Raw genomic sequence first — 17,226 nt, forward strand, 5'->3', positions numbered from 1 at the left:
AAATAATGCTGTGGATCTCAAAGTGCTTTGCACACACTCATTTGCAGTATTGCTAATACAGTAATGATAATCCCTAGCTTTTATATAGCGCTTTGTCAGTAGATCTCAAAGCGTTTTAGTCAGCACTTATACAAATGTTGAGTCATTTACCCTCACACTAAATTAGAAGAAGGAAACAGGTGCAGAGAGATAAAATGACTTGCCCTAAGTCTTGCAGTGAGTCCATGGATAGAATCCAAGTTTCCTGACTCCAACTTTTCTAATCTGACTTCTAAACCACATACGTACTTCGAAGACTGGTAAATAATGTGCCTTTGCCACTTAAAACACAAACTCTTTGTAAGCTGTCAATCAAAACATAATGTCAAGTAATAGTGCATAGCCCCTGCGGCATCTCAAAGGTTCCTAATTATGCAAAAGGTGGGTCTGTATCAAAAGAGGATAAAGTCGAATATCATATAAATAGAGGTTAGTCATTTTGCTGGAGGTGCTACTGCCATGATGTGCATGTTGGAAGAACCATACAGAATAGATCAGTTCCTGACGTAAAGGGTTAGGAGTAGCTCTGTGACGTTCATCAGGAGGAAAAGTTACCCCTGACAATTCACAGTGATTGCAAAACTTCAGCCTAATGCAAACTGAAACGAACCCTGAGGGTAGGGCTAGGAGTGCCCTCAGTTCCCAGATAAGATGGGTGCATCAGGCCCAAGAGTACTTTGCCTTTCTCCCAAGGATTTCTGGGCATCTTGTGAATTCCTTCTAAGTGAGGTTTCTTGCGTATTACTGATAGGGGGAGTGAGGCTCAGACAAGTGAAGTGACTTGCTTAAGGTCAATCAGCCAGTTTGATGTCCCCATCCTCTCTTCTAACTACAAGACTAAACTCCTTCTCTGAGTTGGAGATAAAAGGAGGAGTCTTCTGCTTAACTTCTAGCCCACATAATGGCTGTGACACAAAGTTTACAAATCATAGAACGAGATGGTTATATAATGGACTTCTTTATCCTTTTCTCAGAGTGTGGGCGCTGACTCCACTATTGCATTAACAGATCCTGCTAGACTGTTCGATTAAAAAAAAAAATCTAAATTCCGTTTACTAAGGCCAGGTATGTCTACACTTAAAACGCTAAAGTGGCGCTGCTGCAGCCGTGTTTGTGTACCGCTTCAGTGTACACCCTCAATACAGGGATGGGAGGGGTTTCCCCAGCCCCGTAGTTAATCCACCTCCCTGAGAGGTGGTAGCTAAGTCAACGGAAGAATTCTTCTGTCAACCTAGCGCTGTCTACACCAGGGGCTGGGTTCTACAAAAGCGGATAGCAATCAATTCACTCTCAGGAACAGCCTTTTCAAGCATTGCGTTGCTTGGATCTTGGGCCCCAAAATTGGACATGGATGCAACAGGGAAGCAACTCCAAAGCAGACGTGTTCCTGCCCCTCATTGTCAAAGTGGTTCCTCAAAGCCTCTCTGATGTTAATAGCAGCCCTCTGGGCTCCTCTGACAGCCCTAGCATCTGGCTGTTCAAACTGTGCAGTCAAGCGCTCTGCCTCAGTGCTTCACCCATGAGCAAAAAATTGGAATGTGTGCGCCATCAATCGCCCCGCCACAGTTAGGGAAACCCATCTCTGCAAAGCCATCCACTATTTCATGCACATTTCTCAGAGTCACGGTCCTATGCAGCAGGATGCGATTTATTGCCCTGCACACTTGGAGTAATACAGCCCCAACAGTGGACTTTCCTACTCCAAATTGATTTGCAACTGACCGGTAGCAGTTTGGATTCGCCAGCTTCCACACAGCGATGACAACACGTTTCTCTACCAGAAAGGCAGCTCTCAATCTGGTGTCCTTGCGCCACAGGTCAGCACATAGCTCCATGAAAGTTGCTTTACACATTCTAAAGTTCTGTACCCATTGGTCATCATCCCACACCTGCATGACAATCTGTTTGCATTTGGAAAGACTTTTGGATAGACTTGACAAAAACTAGACAAGCCATTTACAACACAAACTTTGCTTCTCTGCAAAGAAAAAAGGACACTAAACTATCTAAACTGCTACATGCCACAAGGAGCCACCACAGTAGTTCCCTTAACCCACCCAACAATATTGTTAATCTTTCCAGCTATACTCTTAGCCCTGCATGACAATGCAATCCCACCAATCAGTGCTTGTTTCCCTAGCCCAAAAGCGATGGACTACCCTACCGTATGCAGCTGCTCTGTGAACGCACAAAGCACGGATAAATTGCTGCCGTCCATATCACACTCGGGTGCCTGCGATTCATCCTCTGCTAACTTTGCAAGTAACTCTGCGAGTAAGTGTGTTGCCATGCACGATGTCCTCACGAAAGCTAACAGCGCATAGGAGAGAAGTGCAAGATCCATCCTCTCTCACTGCAGATGCTGGCGCGCACTACACAGGGCTTAACAAGCTGGTGCTTGGGGCGGCCAAGGGAGAGGAGCGGCACCTGCGGCAATTCGGGGGCGGCAGGTCCCTCACTCCCTCTAGGAGTCGCGGCTTTTTTTTTTTTTTTTTTGCTTGGGGCGGCAGAAATGCTGGAGCCGGCCCTGGCACTACAACAGACTGACAGTTGGAAAAACGGCGCGAAAGGAAGCCAGAGACCTTTGGAGGGGTGGGACACAAAGCGGTGCATGACGGTACATTTTGCACATCCCAGGATGTACCGTGCTCCATTTCCGCATTCCCACAACACCTAGCAACAGATGGTGTCACCAGGCACTGTGGGATACATACCCACAGTCCATTGCTCTCGCTGTCGACAAAGGTGCCCCAAATGTGGACACGATCTGTCGACAGAGGGAGCAAATGTAGACACGCTTTGGCCACTTTGCTTTTGCTGATTTTCCCTTGGCAACATTAGTTTCATCGAAAAAACTTGCAAGTATAGACAAGCCCCGAGAGAGAGATCTGGAAGCAGAAGGGTGAGTTTTTAATTGAATGCTTGGCTACAGTATCCCATGTAATCTGCAAACAAAAGGTGGATAAACAAATGCAAATAGCTGCTGAAGGTGGGTCAGATAAAAAGCATCTGTCACTTTAGATGACTGATGGGCCACATGTCCCCCAAAAAACACAGGTTCTGGGTCCAGAGGTTCTCTCTCTCACCAACACAAGTTAGTCCAATAAAAGATATTAGCTCACACACATTGTCTCTCTAATATCCTGGGACTAACATGGCTACAACTATGTTGCGTACAGGTTCATTCAGGCAGACAGCAGGTAATACTGTGTTGTTATCACCATGCACATCCTGTATAATTAAATTAACTCTTTGCTGGTTTGCTGCAGATTTTCTTTGTCAAGATTTTTTTTTAAACTATGGTGTTCAAAAAAGATCAAAAGCAATATTCGAAATCCCACATTGGGGGCGGGGCAGGGGGAATCTATTATGGTAACAAAGTGATCGGTGCCTACAAAAGGGTTATTGCTTTATGGGAATACCAGTTAGGCCTGGGCAACACTAGAAAATTAAATTGGCTTACCGATGTTGCTCAGGGGTGTTAAAAATCCACACCCCTGAGCGGCACAGTTAAGCTGACCTAAACCCCATTGTAGACAGCGTTCCATTGACCTGCCTACCATTTGTCAGAGCGGTGGATTACCTCTGCCGACGAACTTCTCCTGTAGGTACAGGTATTGTCTACGCTGAAGCGCTACCGTGGCGCACCTGTGCCATTGTAGCAGTTCAAGTGTAGACAAGCGGCAAGCCCCTAGCGAAAGTACCTGTTTCAGTTACTTTCACTCCCCAGGGGATTTTTGGACTTTCATCCGGACCCTTGTCATGGCTCAAAGACTGCTGGTGATAAACTGAGTCAATATTTTGCTGTTATCACCACGTGGTCTATGAACCTTTTGAAATATTTCCTTAATAATACAGTGCTCAATTTCTTTTATGTGCCCAAGTAAATGTGTGCAGGGATTTTTACATTGATTTGAACTGATGAAAAAAATTAACTGTTCCACTCTGGTAAAATGTAGGTCCTTTAATATCATTGTAACATGGCAATATTGTACAGAAGTACCATATTTAAAACGATATCAGTTCACCCCCAAAAATCGATCGTCTCCGAAAGAGCTTTTATTTTGCTACTCTATCAATTACAAAAAAGCGTTTTACAAGTTTTTTTACTATTTTGGGAAGAAAAAACATTATTGTAAATAATCCATAGGTCTTGCAACTACCATAATGCAGCACATGATGGCCTCTTGGAAATCCATTGAGGGGGCAAGTATAGAACTCCGATCTACTGCTCCTGAAACTCAGCCCCCTGCCACTTGAGCTAGAATAATAATACCTACCTCTTATAATCAGTAGATCTCAAACTGCTTTACAAACAAGTAGCAGTATCCTCATTTTGCATATGGAGAAACTGAGGCACAGGGAGGGGCCGTGCCACATCAGTTTGCCATAGGTCACCCAGCAGGCCAGTGACAGAGCTGGGTATTAGAACCCAGGTCCCCTGAATCCCAGTCCATTGCTCTATCCATTATTCATGGTATGCAGTATAGGAGTTATGACACACAGTTGAGCAGTTCTGATCCCTTCCAATAGAGGGCACATTAGCCGACTCATTGAAATATACTGACTAACAGATATGTCACCGTTCATCCCTCTGGTATTTCTCACAGCTACTTTATTGTATTCTGCCAGTTTACAGTAGAAATTCTGAAAGATTCTTAACTATGGAAGATGCTAGGGGGTTTCTACTGCCATAAATACAGTCTATATTTAAACTGTTACAGTGGTATAGCTGCAGCACTTCAGTGTAGATTCTCTTGTTGATGTAGGTAATCCACCTCCCCGAGAGGCGGTAGCTAGGTCAGTGGAAGAATTCTTCCATCAAGTTAGTGCTGTCTGCACCAGGGGTTAGTCTGGCGTAGGTATATCTCTCCACATCTCTGAGAGACGTAGCTATGATCACAGGCACCGACTTTCCAATGTGCCGGGGAGTGCTCGACCCCCAGCTCTGCCCAGGCCCCGCCCCCACTCTGTCCCTTCCCCAAGGCCCCAACCCTTCTCCACCTCTTCCCACCCCCACTCCCAAGTCCCCGCCCCCACCCCACCTCTTCCTGCCTCCACCCACCCCGCCCCACCTCTTTCTGCCCCATTCCGCCCCCTCTCCCAAGTGTGCCTCGCTCTCGCTCCTTCCCCCTCCCCCCTCCAGAGCCTCCGGCATGCCGTGAAACAGCTGATCACGGTGGGCAGGAGGTGCGGAGAGAGAGAGGGAAGCGCTGATCGGCAGGGCCTGCCAGCAGAGGGGGAAGAAGAGAGCTAATAGGAGGGTTGCCGGTGGGTGCTCAGCACCCACCACTTTTCCCCTGTGGGTGTCCAGCCCCAGAGCACCCATGGAGTCTATGCCTATGGCTATGATGATGTAAGTTCCCAGAGTAGGTAACACAATGGATGCCTGAAATAGGTTTGTTGGGAATCCCCAATAATATAGGTTCTACCAAAGGAGAAGGAAGAGAATCACTTCTTTTCTAATGCACCCTGGTGGCACTGCCAGAGACAAAATGGACACCCATTTCCATCTGACTCTCTTGAAGAGTAAAGGGCTGAGAGGGCCAAGGGATGGAAGGTGAGAACATAAAGGGGTGGAAGATTAAAGGCTTTGGGTGAAGTTCATTCTGGGTTCATGCGGCTCAGCCATACAAAATAATATTAGTAACCTTTGATAAACCTGTTCCTGCGATTCCCAATAACACACAATATAAGTCATTTAATGATTACTTTGAAGCGTCCATCTGAGGATCTCCCTTTACAAATATTAATTAATTTAGTTTCACAGCCCCCAGCCTGGAAGGTAGCTGAGAATTATCTACATGCTACAAATGAGGAAACTGAGACAAAGGGAGATCTATTGGCCTAGCACTGCATATCCTCAACCTGCACTGACCTGGTAACACTCAGGCCATGTCTAAGTTACCATTTATGTCAGCAAAACTTATGTCGCTCAGGGGTGTAAAAAACCACACCCCTGAGTGGCATAAATTTCGCCGGCATAAGTTGTAATGTGCACAGCACTATGTCGGTGGGAAAGTTTCTCCCGCCGACATAGCTACTGCCGCTCGTGGAGGTGGTTTTATTATGCTGGCGGGAGAGCTCTCTCCTGTTGGCATAGAGCGTCTACATGAGCCATTTTCCAGCGGCACTGCTGCATTGGTCCAGCTGTGCCAATGCAAGCTCTCTAGTGTAGACATGGCCTAAGACTAGTCAATAGTAGGGTGACCAGACAACAAGTGTGAAAAATCGGGACAGGGGGTGGGGGGTAATAGGCACCTATATAAGACAAAACCCCAAATATCAGGACTGTCCCTATAAAATCGGGACATCTGGTCACTCTAGTCAATAGGGATGTTGACCCAGGTATTTAGGCATCTGGGAGTAAGGATCTGAGGGGGCCTACAACTCCCATTCTTTAACCCTCAGCACAGATTCCTGCTAAAGTCATCGGAAGTGGGATTGGGCCCAGAGTGGTTACGTGGAACGTCTGTGGCAGAACCCAGGTCTCAAGACGTCTAGGCTTGATCCACAGATCTGGCCTTCCTCCTGACAGCTCCTTCCTAGAACACACATCACAGTGGGTAGTTTGCCACGCATTTCTTTCATCCACCATTGTGTTTGCTGTGGGAACTCATCATGAACAGAAATGATGTGTAACTTGGCTCTAAAATGTCATTCAAAGAAGCTGGCTCTTATTATCAGCCCGGGAAATTATTTTCACTGAGTGATTCAGGCAGACATGTGGTTCATGAAACACAGTCTCCAAAATTGTTTTCTCGCTGGGTAATCAGCAGCTCGTTAGCTTTAATCATATCACTCCGCTTGTCACTTCCTTTTCTGTGTGTGTAGATGGCAGAACAAAGCATCACAGTGAGGAGTGAATGGTGCACAAGGGAAGGGGGATGTCATTCTACATTGCTGGCTTTTTGTAAATTGCACTGACAAACTCTTAATTGGATGCTGAGTAGTTTAAACAAGAGATCCCAAAAGGGGAGGCAGAAAGACAGCTGGGATGGATTTGCGTTGTCAGAAGTCAAGAGGAGGGGGTGGTGCAGTGTGCTGGGGCTCAGGCCTTGAACGCATATGGGATTTCAGTCATCATGGCCATTCAACAGTGTAACTTTCCCAGTGCAAATTTCTAGTATACAAAAATGCAAAACCAATACAGGGGCCCCAGTGCAGCTTATTCATGCTAAAAAACTGGGTAAATTGCATCAGTGCAAATAGCAGCTATACCTGTCTACATTAAATTTAGACTGATGCAACTATAACAGTGGCTGTAACTGGGACAAACCCCAACATACAGGAAGGCTAAGTGTTGGGGAATTGCATTCATACCAAGGGTTGGATTTAGCTCTCAACTCATTTGTCTGGTCTAAGTTTTTTAATAGAATTAGATTGGCCAGGGTATTGCACTGAGATGTTGTGACATGATGGATGGCATTGGGTTTTCACTCCATGCTGTTATACCAGCATGCATTACCGATTTGCAGGAAACCTCATGATCTTCTGAGTGGTAGAGGCACATCTTGCGATGCGCCAAGTTGGGATTCTGCTGGGAATATCTTGTTCTGCAACACACAAAAAGAGCAACTCTGAAGGTGAGGTAAATCGGCATCCTTAGGCCAGTCATAACTACAATGGCCAATTATCCAAATAAGACAGTTACATGATTATTATATTTACTTATGGATCATATTCAAATATAGGGGATAGCTTTGGGCAGGGAAGTTCTGGTATCCTAACTAACCTCAAGCCGCATGGCCAGTCCAGGGTAGTGAAATGTTCCTGCTGAAATGACGAGCAATGGAATAGTTAATAGCATTTTCCATGCAAAGCGCCATCAGTAGGGTTCAGAGTTAACACACCATAGCGCTGAATGAGGGCAGGTCACAGCTCCGAGAGTCACTGTTTCAGGGCGGCTTTGTTGCTATCAGGGCCTCGCTCACGGTGGCTGCACCCACAGGCCCTCCCAGGAGGAGCTGGGAGCCAGTCCCCACCCACGCCGCACCCAAGATGGCGCCCTATGGGACTCGCCTGTTTTCTGTGGGGGCCACGCTCAAGATGGCGGCGCCCGGCGTACGGCGCGCGGGAGGGGACAGTGGCTGCTGCGCCTGCGCGTGGCACAGACTCCGTCAGCGTCAGTCCGCGCCAGAGTGACTAAGATGGAAGCCGGGGGGATGCGGCTGCCGTTCTGGGCCGGGGGCGCGGCCCCGGGGGAGCTGTACAGCCTGCCCTGCCTCAGCGCGGCCGGGCCGGGCCTGGAGTCCCAGGCCGGGGGCGGGGGCCCCCTCACGCGGACCCAGTGAGTGACCGGGAGCCGCTTTCGGTTCGGGCCGCGGCCTCATGGGGGGCGGGGGAGAGCGGAGCCGGAGGGGCCAGCCCTGGGGGTGGGGGCCTGCGGGTGGAGGGGGCTTTGGGGGGCAGGGCGCCTGGGGGGTGGCAGAGGGGGCGGGGCTGGGGGAGGGGGAGCTGGGCGGGGCTGGATTGGGGGGGCTCGTGGGTGACTGTGGAGGGGAACTAGGGACTTGCAGATCTTGCGGGGGGGGGCTCTGAGGAGGGGGACGGTGGCTGGGCGAATCCACAGGGCCACGTGGGTGGGGTGGGGAGAGATGGCTGAGAGCAGGGAGGACACAGGTGAATTGCTAAGGAGGGGACAATGTTGGGGTCTTCTGGGAAAGGGGTGAACAGGGTTGTCTCCCCTAAGGTCACTGGAGGCTGGTGTTTCCGCAGCCCCTATTGTATGTGCCTGGGCTGCCCTGGCATTGTGCTTTCTGACCCATTGATCCCCATGTAATCAGCAGCCCCTGGGCCCAACCCCCCCATTGGGTTCATTTGGAGCAGAATTATAGTCCGTATCTGTGAGTCAGGCTCAGGAGAGGAGTAAGGGCCGCTATAGAAGAGTAATGCTGCTGTTGGCTGTCCAACTCAGGGAGCACTGATGGTTTTGCTGGTCTCCCCAGGAATCCCATGGTGACAGGCACCTCGGTGCTGGGAGTGAAGTTTGACGGCGGTGTGATCATCGCTGCAGACATGCTAGGCTCATACGGCTCTCTGGCCCGGTTTCGTAACATTTCCAGGATCATGAAAGTGAACGATAACACCGTGCTCGGCGCGTCTGGGGACTACGCTGATTTCCAGTACCTCAAGCAGGTCATTGACCAGATGGTGTAAGTATTTCTCCTCTGCTGACCCATGGAAGCAGACCTTCCCTCTCTCCGTTAGAGGGAGCCCCATTTCCCAGGCAGGGCAAGCTTGCACTCTCGTGCCTATGCTGCGGATACCTAGACGTTGCTCCGCTAGACTTTACTGTAGTAAAGAACAGAATTATCAGACACATAGATGAACACGATATGTTGGGGAATAATCAACACAGCTTTTGTAAAGGGAAATCATGCCTCGCCAATCTATTAGCATTCTTTCAGGGGGTCAGCAAACATGTGGACAAAGGTGATCCAGTGGATGTAGTGTACTTGTACTTTCAGAAAGTCTTTGACACACTCCCTCACCAAAGGCTCTTAAGCAAAAGTAAGAAAAGCGGGAAGGGCCTTTCCTGGATCAGTAACAGGTTTAAAATATAGTAAAGGGTAGGAGTAAATGGTCAGCTTTCACAGTGGAGAAAGGTAAATAGCGGGGTGCACCAAGGATCTGTACTGGGACCAGTTTGTTTAACATATTCAAAAATGATCAGGAAGAAGGGGTGAACAGTGAGTTGGCAAAATTTGCAGATGATACAAAATTACTCAAGATAATTAGATCCAAAGTTGACTGCAAAGAGTTACAAAGGGATCTCACAAAACTAGATGACAGGGCAACAAAAAGGCAGATAAAATTCAATATTGATAAATGCAAAGTAATGCATATTGTAAAACATAATTCCAAGTATACATAGAAAATTATGGGGTTTAAATTAGCTGTTACCATCAAGAAAGAGCTCTTGGAGTCATTGTGGATAGTTCTCTGAAAACATTTCCCCAATGTGCAGCAGTAGTCAAGCTAACAATGTTGGGAACCATTAGGAATGGGATAGATAGTAAGACAGAAAATATTATTCTGCCAATATATAAATCCCTGGTACGCCCACACCTTGAATACTGCGTGCAGTTCTGGTCGTCCCATCTCAAAAAAGATGTATGAGAATTGGAAAAAGTACAGAGAAGGGCAACAAAAATGATTAGGGGTGTGGAACAGCTTCCATAGGAGGAGAGATTAAAAATACTGGGACTGTTTACCATGGGAAAGAGATGACCAAGGGGGAATATGGTAGAGGTCTATAAAATCATAAATAGTTGGAAGAAAATGAATAGGGAAGTGTTATTTACCCCTTCACATAAAACAAGAACCAGTGGTCTTCTGATTAAATTAATAGGCCGTAGGTTTAAAAACAAACAAAAGGAAGTACTTCGTCACACAACGGACAGTTAACTTGTGGATCTTGTCAGGGATTGTTGTGAAGACTAAAAGTACAACTAGATTCAAAACAGAATTAGACAAGTTCCAGGAGGATAGGTCCATCGATGGCTGTTAACCAAGGTGGTCAGGGATGCAACCCCATGCTCTGGGTGTACCTAAAACTCTGACTGCCAGAAGCTGGCATGGTCAATGGATCACTCGATAACTGCCCTGTTCTGTTCATTCCCTCTGAAGCACCTGGCACTGGCCACTGTTGCAAGACAGGATACTGGGCTAGATGGAACATTCGTCTGACCCAATATGGCCATTCTTATGCTCTCTAGGTTTGCCAGTCTAGCATCTTTCATTAACACTAAAATAAGCAAAATATTTTAAATGAATGTAACACAGATACCCCAAACTAGTGTTTACAAAATTAATTAAACCAGATTTTAGCATCTCTGGAGCTGTTATTTTAAGTGGGAGCTCTTTGTCCGTCTGTCACTGAGAGTGCAAACTTGTCTCCATCCTTTAAGGTCCCACCACTACCACGCCTACTTATCTGGCTTTGAGCATGCAGACTAGCTGGAGATTAATACAGGGCTATTGATTCTTGATCTGCAGTCTCCTTCACCGCAAGAAGGAAATCACAATTTCTGCATGACAAATCTCTCCTCACAGGCCCAGTGTCTCTCCAACAAAGGGCCTATCAACAGGTCTCTCCAGTTACCCTTCATTTACTTTAGATCTATGGCTGATGATCTGTAAGAACGCAGAGCAGGTGTGTGTTTGCTTTAACGGCCTGTCAGGATTTAGTATGTCTTATTGCTAGCCTGGCTGGCAGGGGTGGGGGCTGTGGTTAAATCTAAATTAATGTCAGATGGTTTGTAGGTTTTTCTAAGTTGTCTAAAACTCTTCTCTATACTAGAATTGATGAGGAGCTGTTGGGAGATGGTCACAGTTACAGTCCAAAGGCCATTCACTCCTGGCTGACCAGAGCCATGTACAGCCGGAGATCCAAGATGAATCCGCTCTGGAATACTGTCGTTATTGGAGGCTTTTACAATGGGGAGAGGTAAGTCCCGCACAAGCTATGCGGGATGTGTAGCGTAACTTCTCTGCTGCGTTTCCACTTCAGGGACTCAATCCACTCTCCGCACAATAGAAATAGGTGTCATTTATAGTCCCTGGTAGAATAAAGCTCAGGGCTTGATTTAAGGAAGGACAAACAGTAAATTTGAAAGATCTAAAAATGTTTGTAAAGCATAGGAAAGGGCTTTCAATATGGTCTTATCAAACTTTTGTTATTAACTAATCTGAGGTCTTGGGGCATCACTTTGCTGCCTCTTTCAGATCAGACTATATCTTGTATCATGGTGCATGGATATTTTTCCCTTCCATTGCATGAGCCAGATTTTCAGTACTGGGGCACACGACTGCCTATATAATTTGCATATGCAGTTGTTGCAACTGAATGTGTAATTGCTTCCCTTGTGTGTGCAGGTGAGGCCTGCCTTTTGTATACACAGTTGCATGCTCCTGCCATTATGGCCCTTGGTGTCCCATAGCTCAAATGCACTCTCTCTCCCGCCCCCGTCCACTGAATTTACAGCCTTCTCCTTGCTTCTCCTCAGGGACAGCCTGTCTAGGAGAGAGAGCCCCCATTCCACACTGACTGAGGGCTTTTTTCCTAAACCACTTCATAGGGGAGTGGGCCCTCACTCTATCTAGCAGTACACATCCCGCTCGAATGCAGTCTGCTACAGAGGGAAATACTAGAGGGTATTTTAAAAAGAGGAGTAAGCAGTGTACTTGAAGGCCAGAAAATACCCTGACCCCAAGCAGTTCTTTTGAGTAGTAGTCTGGAAGTTCGTTTGATGCTTGGCCTCGAAAGAACTATCTGTTAAAACAGGAGCCACTGAACATTCCTTCCTTTAGTTGCCTGTGTGCCCAGAGTATCAGCTGGACTTCACCTTTTTCTTGGCTAGCCTGAGGGGTGTTTGCTTTGTCAACTTGTGCTGGAGTTGCATTTGTAAGCTGGCTACAACCCCAGGAGGGTTCTGATGTTTCTTCTGTGCAACCAGGAATGAAAATCTCCATCATTCTGTGTTCAGTTTTCTAGGGTACGTTGACATGTTGGGTGTTGCCTATGAAGACCCTACACTCGCTACTGGCTATGGAGCTTATCTAGCTCAGGTAAGTGCTTGTAGAACATTGATTGGGAACTGTAGAGAGAGGCAGCATAGTTTAGTGGCAAGAGCAGGGAAGTGTGAGTCAGAGGCTTGAGTTCTGTGCTGTGACTAGTGCATGCTGCTCTGTTGCTTTAACTGCAACTTCAGCCTCGTGGAATTGAGTTATTGATTTTTTTTTATTTTTTTTTTTTAAATGCAGCCATTAATGAGAGAAGTCTTAGAGAAGAAACCCATCCTGACGAAGGATGAGGCCCGGGACCTGATTGAGCGCTGCATGAAAATCCTGTACTACAGAGATGCCCGATCATTTAACAGAGTAAGTATCCTGCCTTGGTGTTCCCTGGTCATCCTGCAGGAACTGCAGTGCCTGTTGTGCTGGCTGAACTGACATGCAGAGTCCAGCCTCTAAGTTTGTGTGATTCATCTTCAGTCATGATACTCTGCTGTCTCATAGCAACTTCCTTCCCCTGACTTCAGAGTGGCTTAGAGCTGCTAAGCCTCACAGCACCTCTGTGAGATAGTGAAATGGGGAGTATATTTGTTTGAGATGTGACTTGCCCAGGATGTCACAGGTTGTTTGCAAAGCTGGGAAGAGAGCTCAGTCCTTGTTCCCTGCTCTTTTCAATCCAGCTTTTCAAGACTTGCAGTGGTTCCTCTATCCCTAGCAAAACGCAGTTTGCCAACTACCAGACAGAACTGGCAAGGAATCTTAGTCTCAAGGTTTTGTAAGGATATTTAAGTAGGCAAAATACACCAAATTAGCTGATGTTTCTCTGAACATTTCGGATGCGGGAATTGACATTGGCACTTATTAGAATGAGTCACTCCAGCTAGCTGACTTCAGATAAGGAGTGTCAGGGCTCAGCCTAGTCCTTCAGTTACCTGTGTATGACCACTGCTTTTGTTGGGCAAAAGGTAAAGGTAATTGAATGTGAAGCTAACTGAGTAGTTATGTTAAAGCAAATTAAGTTAACCCTAACAATTTTTTCAGTGAAAGGTGAGCTTCAGATATTCATTATTTGGTCATAAACTATTATTTACTCCATGTCAAAGCACTAGCAATCTCAGATTTCATTTGCATTAGTCAGGCTTTACTGGCAATTCTAATTGTTGATCTCCTCCTTAGTACGAACTTGCCATCGTGACCGAGAAAGGAGTTGAAGTGGAAGGACCTCTGTCCGTAGAAACCAACTGGGACATAGCACATCTTATCCGGTAGCTTGCCAAAAGTCGTACACTTCACTGAACACTCAAACTGACAAATGTCTTGTAACTTAAGGCCAGCTTCTGCCCTCAAGCTTCTGACTGCCCTGGGAGTTGAGCCTCTCTCTGGCCCTCATGGGGTGGGGGTTTTGTAGATTAACTTAACTAAATGCCCCCCCCCCCTTTTTTTTTGTGTTGCTCTGCTCTTGGAACAATATTCCTGCTTGGTGCAATACCTTGGGTGAACCTGGGTGCATGAATGTATAGTTCTGGCCAGGAGGGGGAAAACATTTCTTCTAGAAAACTGTCTTTTCTGCACCAAGGGGTAGCTTCTAAGGTATTTGAGGTTGGCTAAATCTTGGACCGGGTTGCTTTGTTTCTATGGCCAGGTTTTGAAGCCATTACTAGACAAAGGTCCCTAGGGAAGAGAGAGGCTGCTGACTTACCTGTTCACCAGTTTTCCACTTGTCTTGGCAACTGCCTTTTATCAAGCATTGTGTATAACACCTAAAATACCCAAATCTGTTTTTCCAGCTTACTGATGTTGACTCTGGTTTGTGTGTTCTGCTTGTCTTCAAACAACCTGACTTTTTAAAATCTCTTTAACAGGGGCTTTGAATGAAATCTGAAGAATGGCTTGACGCTGGTGCATCCATATCGCCTTTCATATGTACGGTGTAAATCAGTTATCTACCACAGCTCTGAGTGACCCTGAGTTATACAAGTTTTGTAAATGAAATAAATATGTTGAAACAAGTTTGCATGTTTATGGTGTTTAAGCTTGAAAATGTACTCTGCGTGGGACATCTAAAACTGGTGGTGTACCAGAAGAAAAGTCTCATTTTTAGCTTTACTGAACAAGTAACTAAGTCAGAAGCAAAGGGTCAGAGCATTTGAGGTTCACAGGGAGTCAGATGTTCCTCTGTTGAGAAATTAACTACTTCTAATGGTTGGTGGTAAGTGTAGATGTATATGAGCCTCTTCTGGAAGAGGCCAGGATTTAATGGAGCATCCAGTTTGTGCTGGCAAACTTACCTTTCACAATTGTCAGGGGCCTGGCTATGACTTCACCTTCGTTGATAGAAGGCTGTACCTGTTCTGTCCTATAAGCAGAGCATATTTATTATAAGACATTCTCTTAATCATAGCTGCAGCATGGGTGCTATATAGACCCTCTAATGCAGAAACAGATGAGGGATGGACAACAGTGGGGTCTCCTACTCTACACACCCCTTACTGGCCTTTAAGTCTAGCAGTTGGACATCTTGTCTTGCACTGGTCCTGCTTCTGTCAGTACAGGCCACGCACTACTCCCTCTATGCTTAGAAAGTGCTTTTATCCAGTGATCTCACTGTACGTACAGATTAACTTAAAATAGTACACACACTTCTGGAAATAGATCATGGAATGTACCCAGCTCACACAAGACTGTTCAGGTATATTACCTAAACCAACTTAAATTGTGGGCATGTTTACCATACCCTCAGCAGGGAATACTGTAAGCAGGCAACTATATTTTGCATCCATTTAATTTCCTTGTAGAGGGCATTGCACTCCTCCCAAGTACAGAAATCTCTTTCAAAGCCATCACAACATTTGGAATATCCAGAAGCAGTGGAAGACTGGAGTTGCAAACTTGAATTGAGGTAGGCAGACCTGCTGCTGCCCTTTCAGTGACTGACAGCATGGTTCATGGTCGGTGACCAAAGTTTGCTCTATAGGTTCCTATACTGGCTGAGCAGGACGCTTTTAATTGTAGAGGGTCTGTGCTTAGATGGAGACATGCTGAAGACAAAAGCTTCAGGTTATTATAATGAATGTGAAAATATGACTTACTTGCCAAGTTCATCGGCCCTTGCAACAGGAACCCTCTTCATTTCAGATGAGTTAACACTGTTATAAACAGTGTTACCTCATCTGTTTTGCTCTGGAGCTGCTGATCTCCAGAGTCTCCTGCTTATTTACTATGGAACTAGGTTTGATGATATCCTATTCCAGAATCTGGCAATTCAGTAACATTATTTAACACCATGAGGTGATACAGAGCAAAACGTCACTGTTACATCACTTATTCCCAAGACTGGTCATTCTAACCTAAAAGTGCAGTGTTCTCCCCTTCCTGCCCACCATGCTCCACAAGAGTTTAGCAGCTGTAAAGAGATCTTACTAGGCCAGCATTGCATTTACACAACCTGTTACATGCTAATAGCTGAAGTATTAATAAAAACCTGACACTTGGGAAAATAAAAATGTTTTGAGATGCAGTCTCTTTGCTTCCCACGTGCTCAGTTTCACAACTTAAGTAAGCACTCTGCAAAGCTTTAGTGTAGCATCCAGCAGTTTGGGATGACTTGGCATGACTGTAAGCCTGGCAAAACTAAGAGCTACCTGGTTGTAGGCCTCAGTCTCTCAATTTACCTTGAAGCTGAACTGAAATGCATTTCAGAAAAACATCAACCTTTAGTAGAGGTGCACACTTAGAGGTGTGACAACCACTCAAACAACATGAGCAGCCTGGAATACCAACAACTGTTGGAGAAACCGGGTCATGAATTTGTATCATGATCGGTAAAAACTTTTAGCTTACCTTTTAATCCAATACCAGGTGCATTACACAAAGTAAAACTATTTCCCCATTTTTATCCCCCGCCCCTCCCTACGGTTCCTTACACCTTCTTGTTAACTGCTGGAAATGGGCCATTTTGATTACCACTACAAAGTTTTTTTTCCCCTCTCCTGCTGGTAATAGCTCACCTTAACTGATCACTCATTATAGTGTGTATAGTAACACCCATTGTTTCATGTTCTCTGTGTGTATATCTTCCTACTGTATTTTCCACTGCATACATCAGATGAAGTGGGTTTTAGCCCACGAAAGCTTATGCTCAAATAAATTTGTTAGTCTCTAAGGTGCCACAAGTACTCCTGTTCTTTTTGCGGATACAGACTAACATGGCTGCTACTCTGAAACCAATTTTTAATAACACCATATGGAGCAAGTGCTAAACTACACCAGCTAGATAACAACACAGGGCTCCAACCTTTCCTCACAAGTAAGTCTGGAGGGGGAAAAAAAAATCAACGTGACTGCAAGTGTTGACTAGTGTGCCTATTGTCCCCATATTTAAGCACTACGCAGGAAAATTAGACTTGCAAAGACTTACTCACATATGAGTGTTTTATGAGCAGGCTTGTACTTAAAACATATTAAGTAGTCCAATGTCCTGTGAGGAAAGTACTTCAATATCTTCTCCATGGTGCAGATTGGAAAAACTTGATACCAAGAGGTTAAGGATTTCAAATTTTCAAACTTAGGTGCCTAAAGTTGAGCAGGGACTTGGATGCCTAACTTTAGACTCCAGTGACTTGGCCGGGGCTACATAATATCAGCGCAGAGCCAGGATTAGAACTTGAG

At 45.9% G+C, this 17,226-nt stretch overlaps 1 protein-coding gene across 1 annotated transcript; it reads left to right on the top strand.

Annotated features, from left to right (window-relative positions):
• Window positions 1-8,164: 8,164 nt before the first annotated feature.
• On the top strand, window positions 8,165-14,565 carry PSMB4 (proteasome 20S subunit beta 4). The gene is made up of 7 exons (XM_065420184.1): window positions 8,165-8,329; window positions 8,988-9,194; window positions 11,345-11,491; window positions 12,531-12,612; window positions 12,808-12,924; window positions 13,735-13,823; window positions 14,421-14,565. Exons 1-7 carry the CDS (start codon window positions 8,190-8,192, stop codon window positions 14,431-14,433), a joined length of 795 nt encoding a protein of 264 aa, XP_065276256.1. The 5' UTR covers window positions 8,165-8,189; the 3' UTR covers window positions 14,434-14,565.
• Window positions 14,566-17,226: the final 2,661 nt, after the last annotated feature.

This window comes from Emys orbicularis, chromosome 20, assembly GCF_028017835.1.
Source record: "Emys orbicularis isolate rEmyOrb1 chromosome 20, rEmyOrb1.hap1, whole genome shotgun sequence".
Lineage (NCBI taxonomy): Eukaryota > Metazoa > Chordata > Testudines > Emydidae > Emys > Emys orbicularis.

Bases quoted from the DNA above. Each gene is read 5' to 3' on its own strand.
- PSMB4 (XM_065420184.1), top strand. From the start codon at position 8,190: ATGGAAGCCGGGGGGATGCGGCTGCCGTTCTGGGCCGGGGGCGCGGCC. The intron at 11,492-12,530 runs GTAAGTCCCGCA...TTCTGTGTTCAG, and splicing joins GGCTTTTACAATGGGGAGAG to TTTTCTAGGGTACGTTGACA. The intron at 12,613-12,807 runs GTAAGTGCTTGT...TTTTAAATGCAG, and splicing joins ATGGAGCTTATCTAGCTCAG to CCATTAATGAGAGAAGTCTT.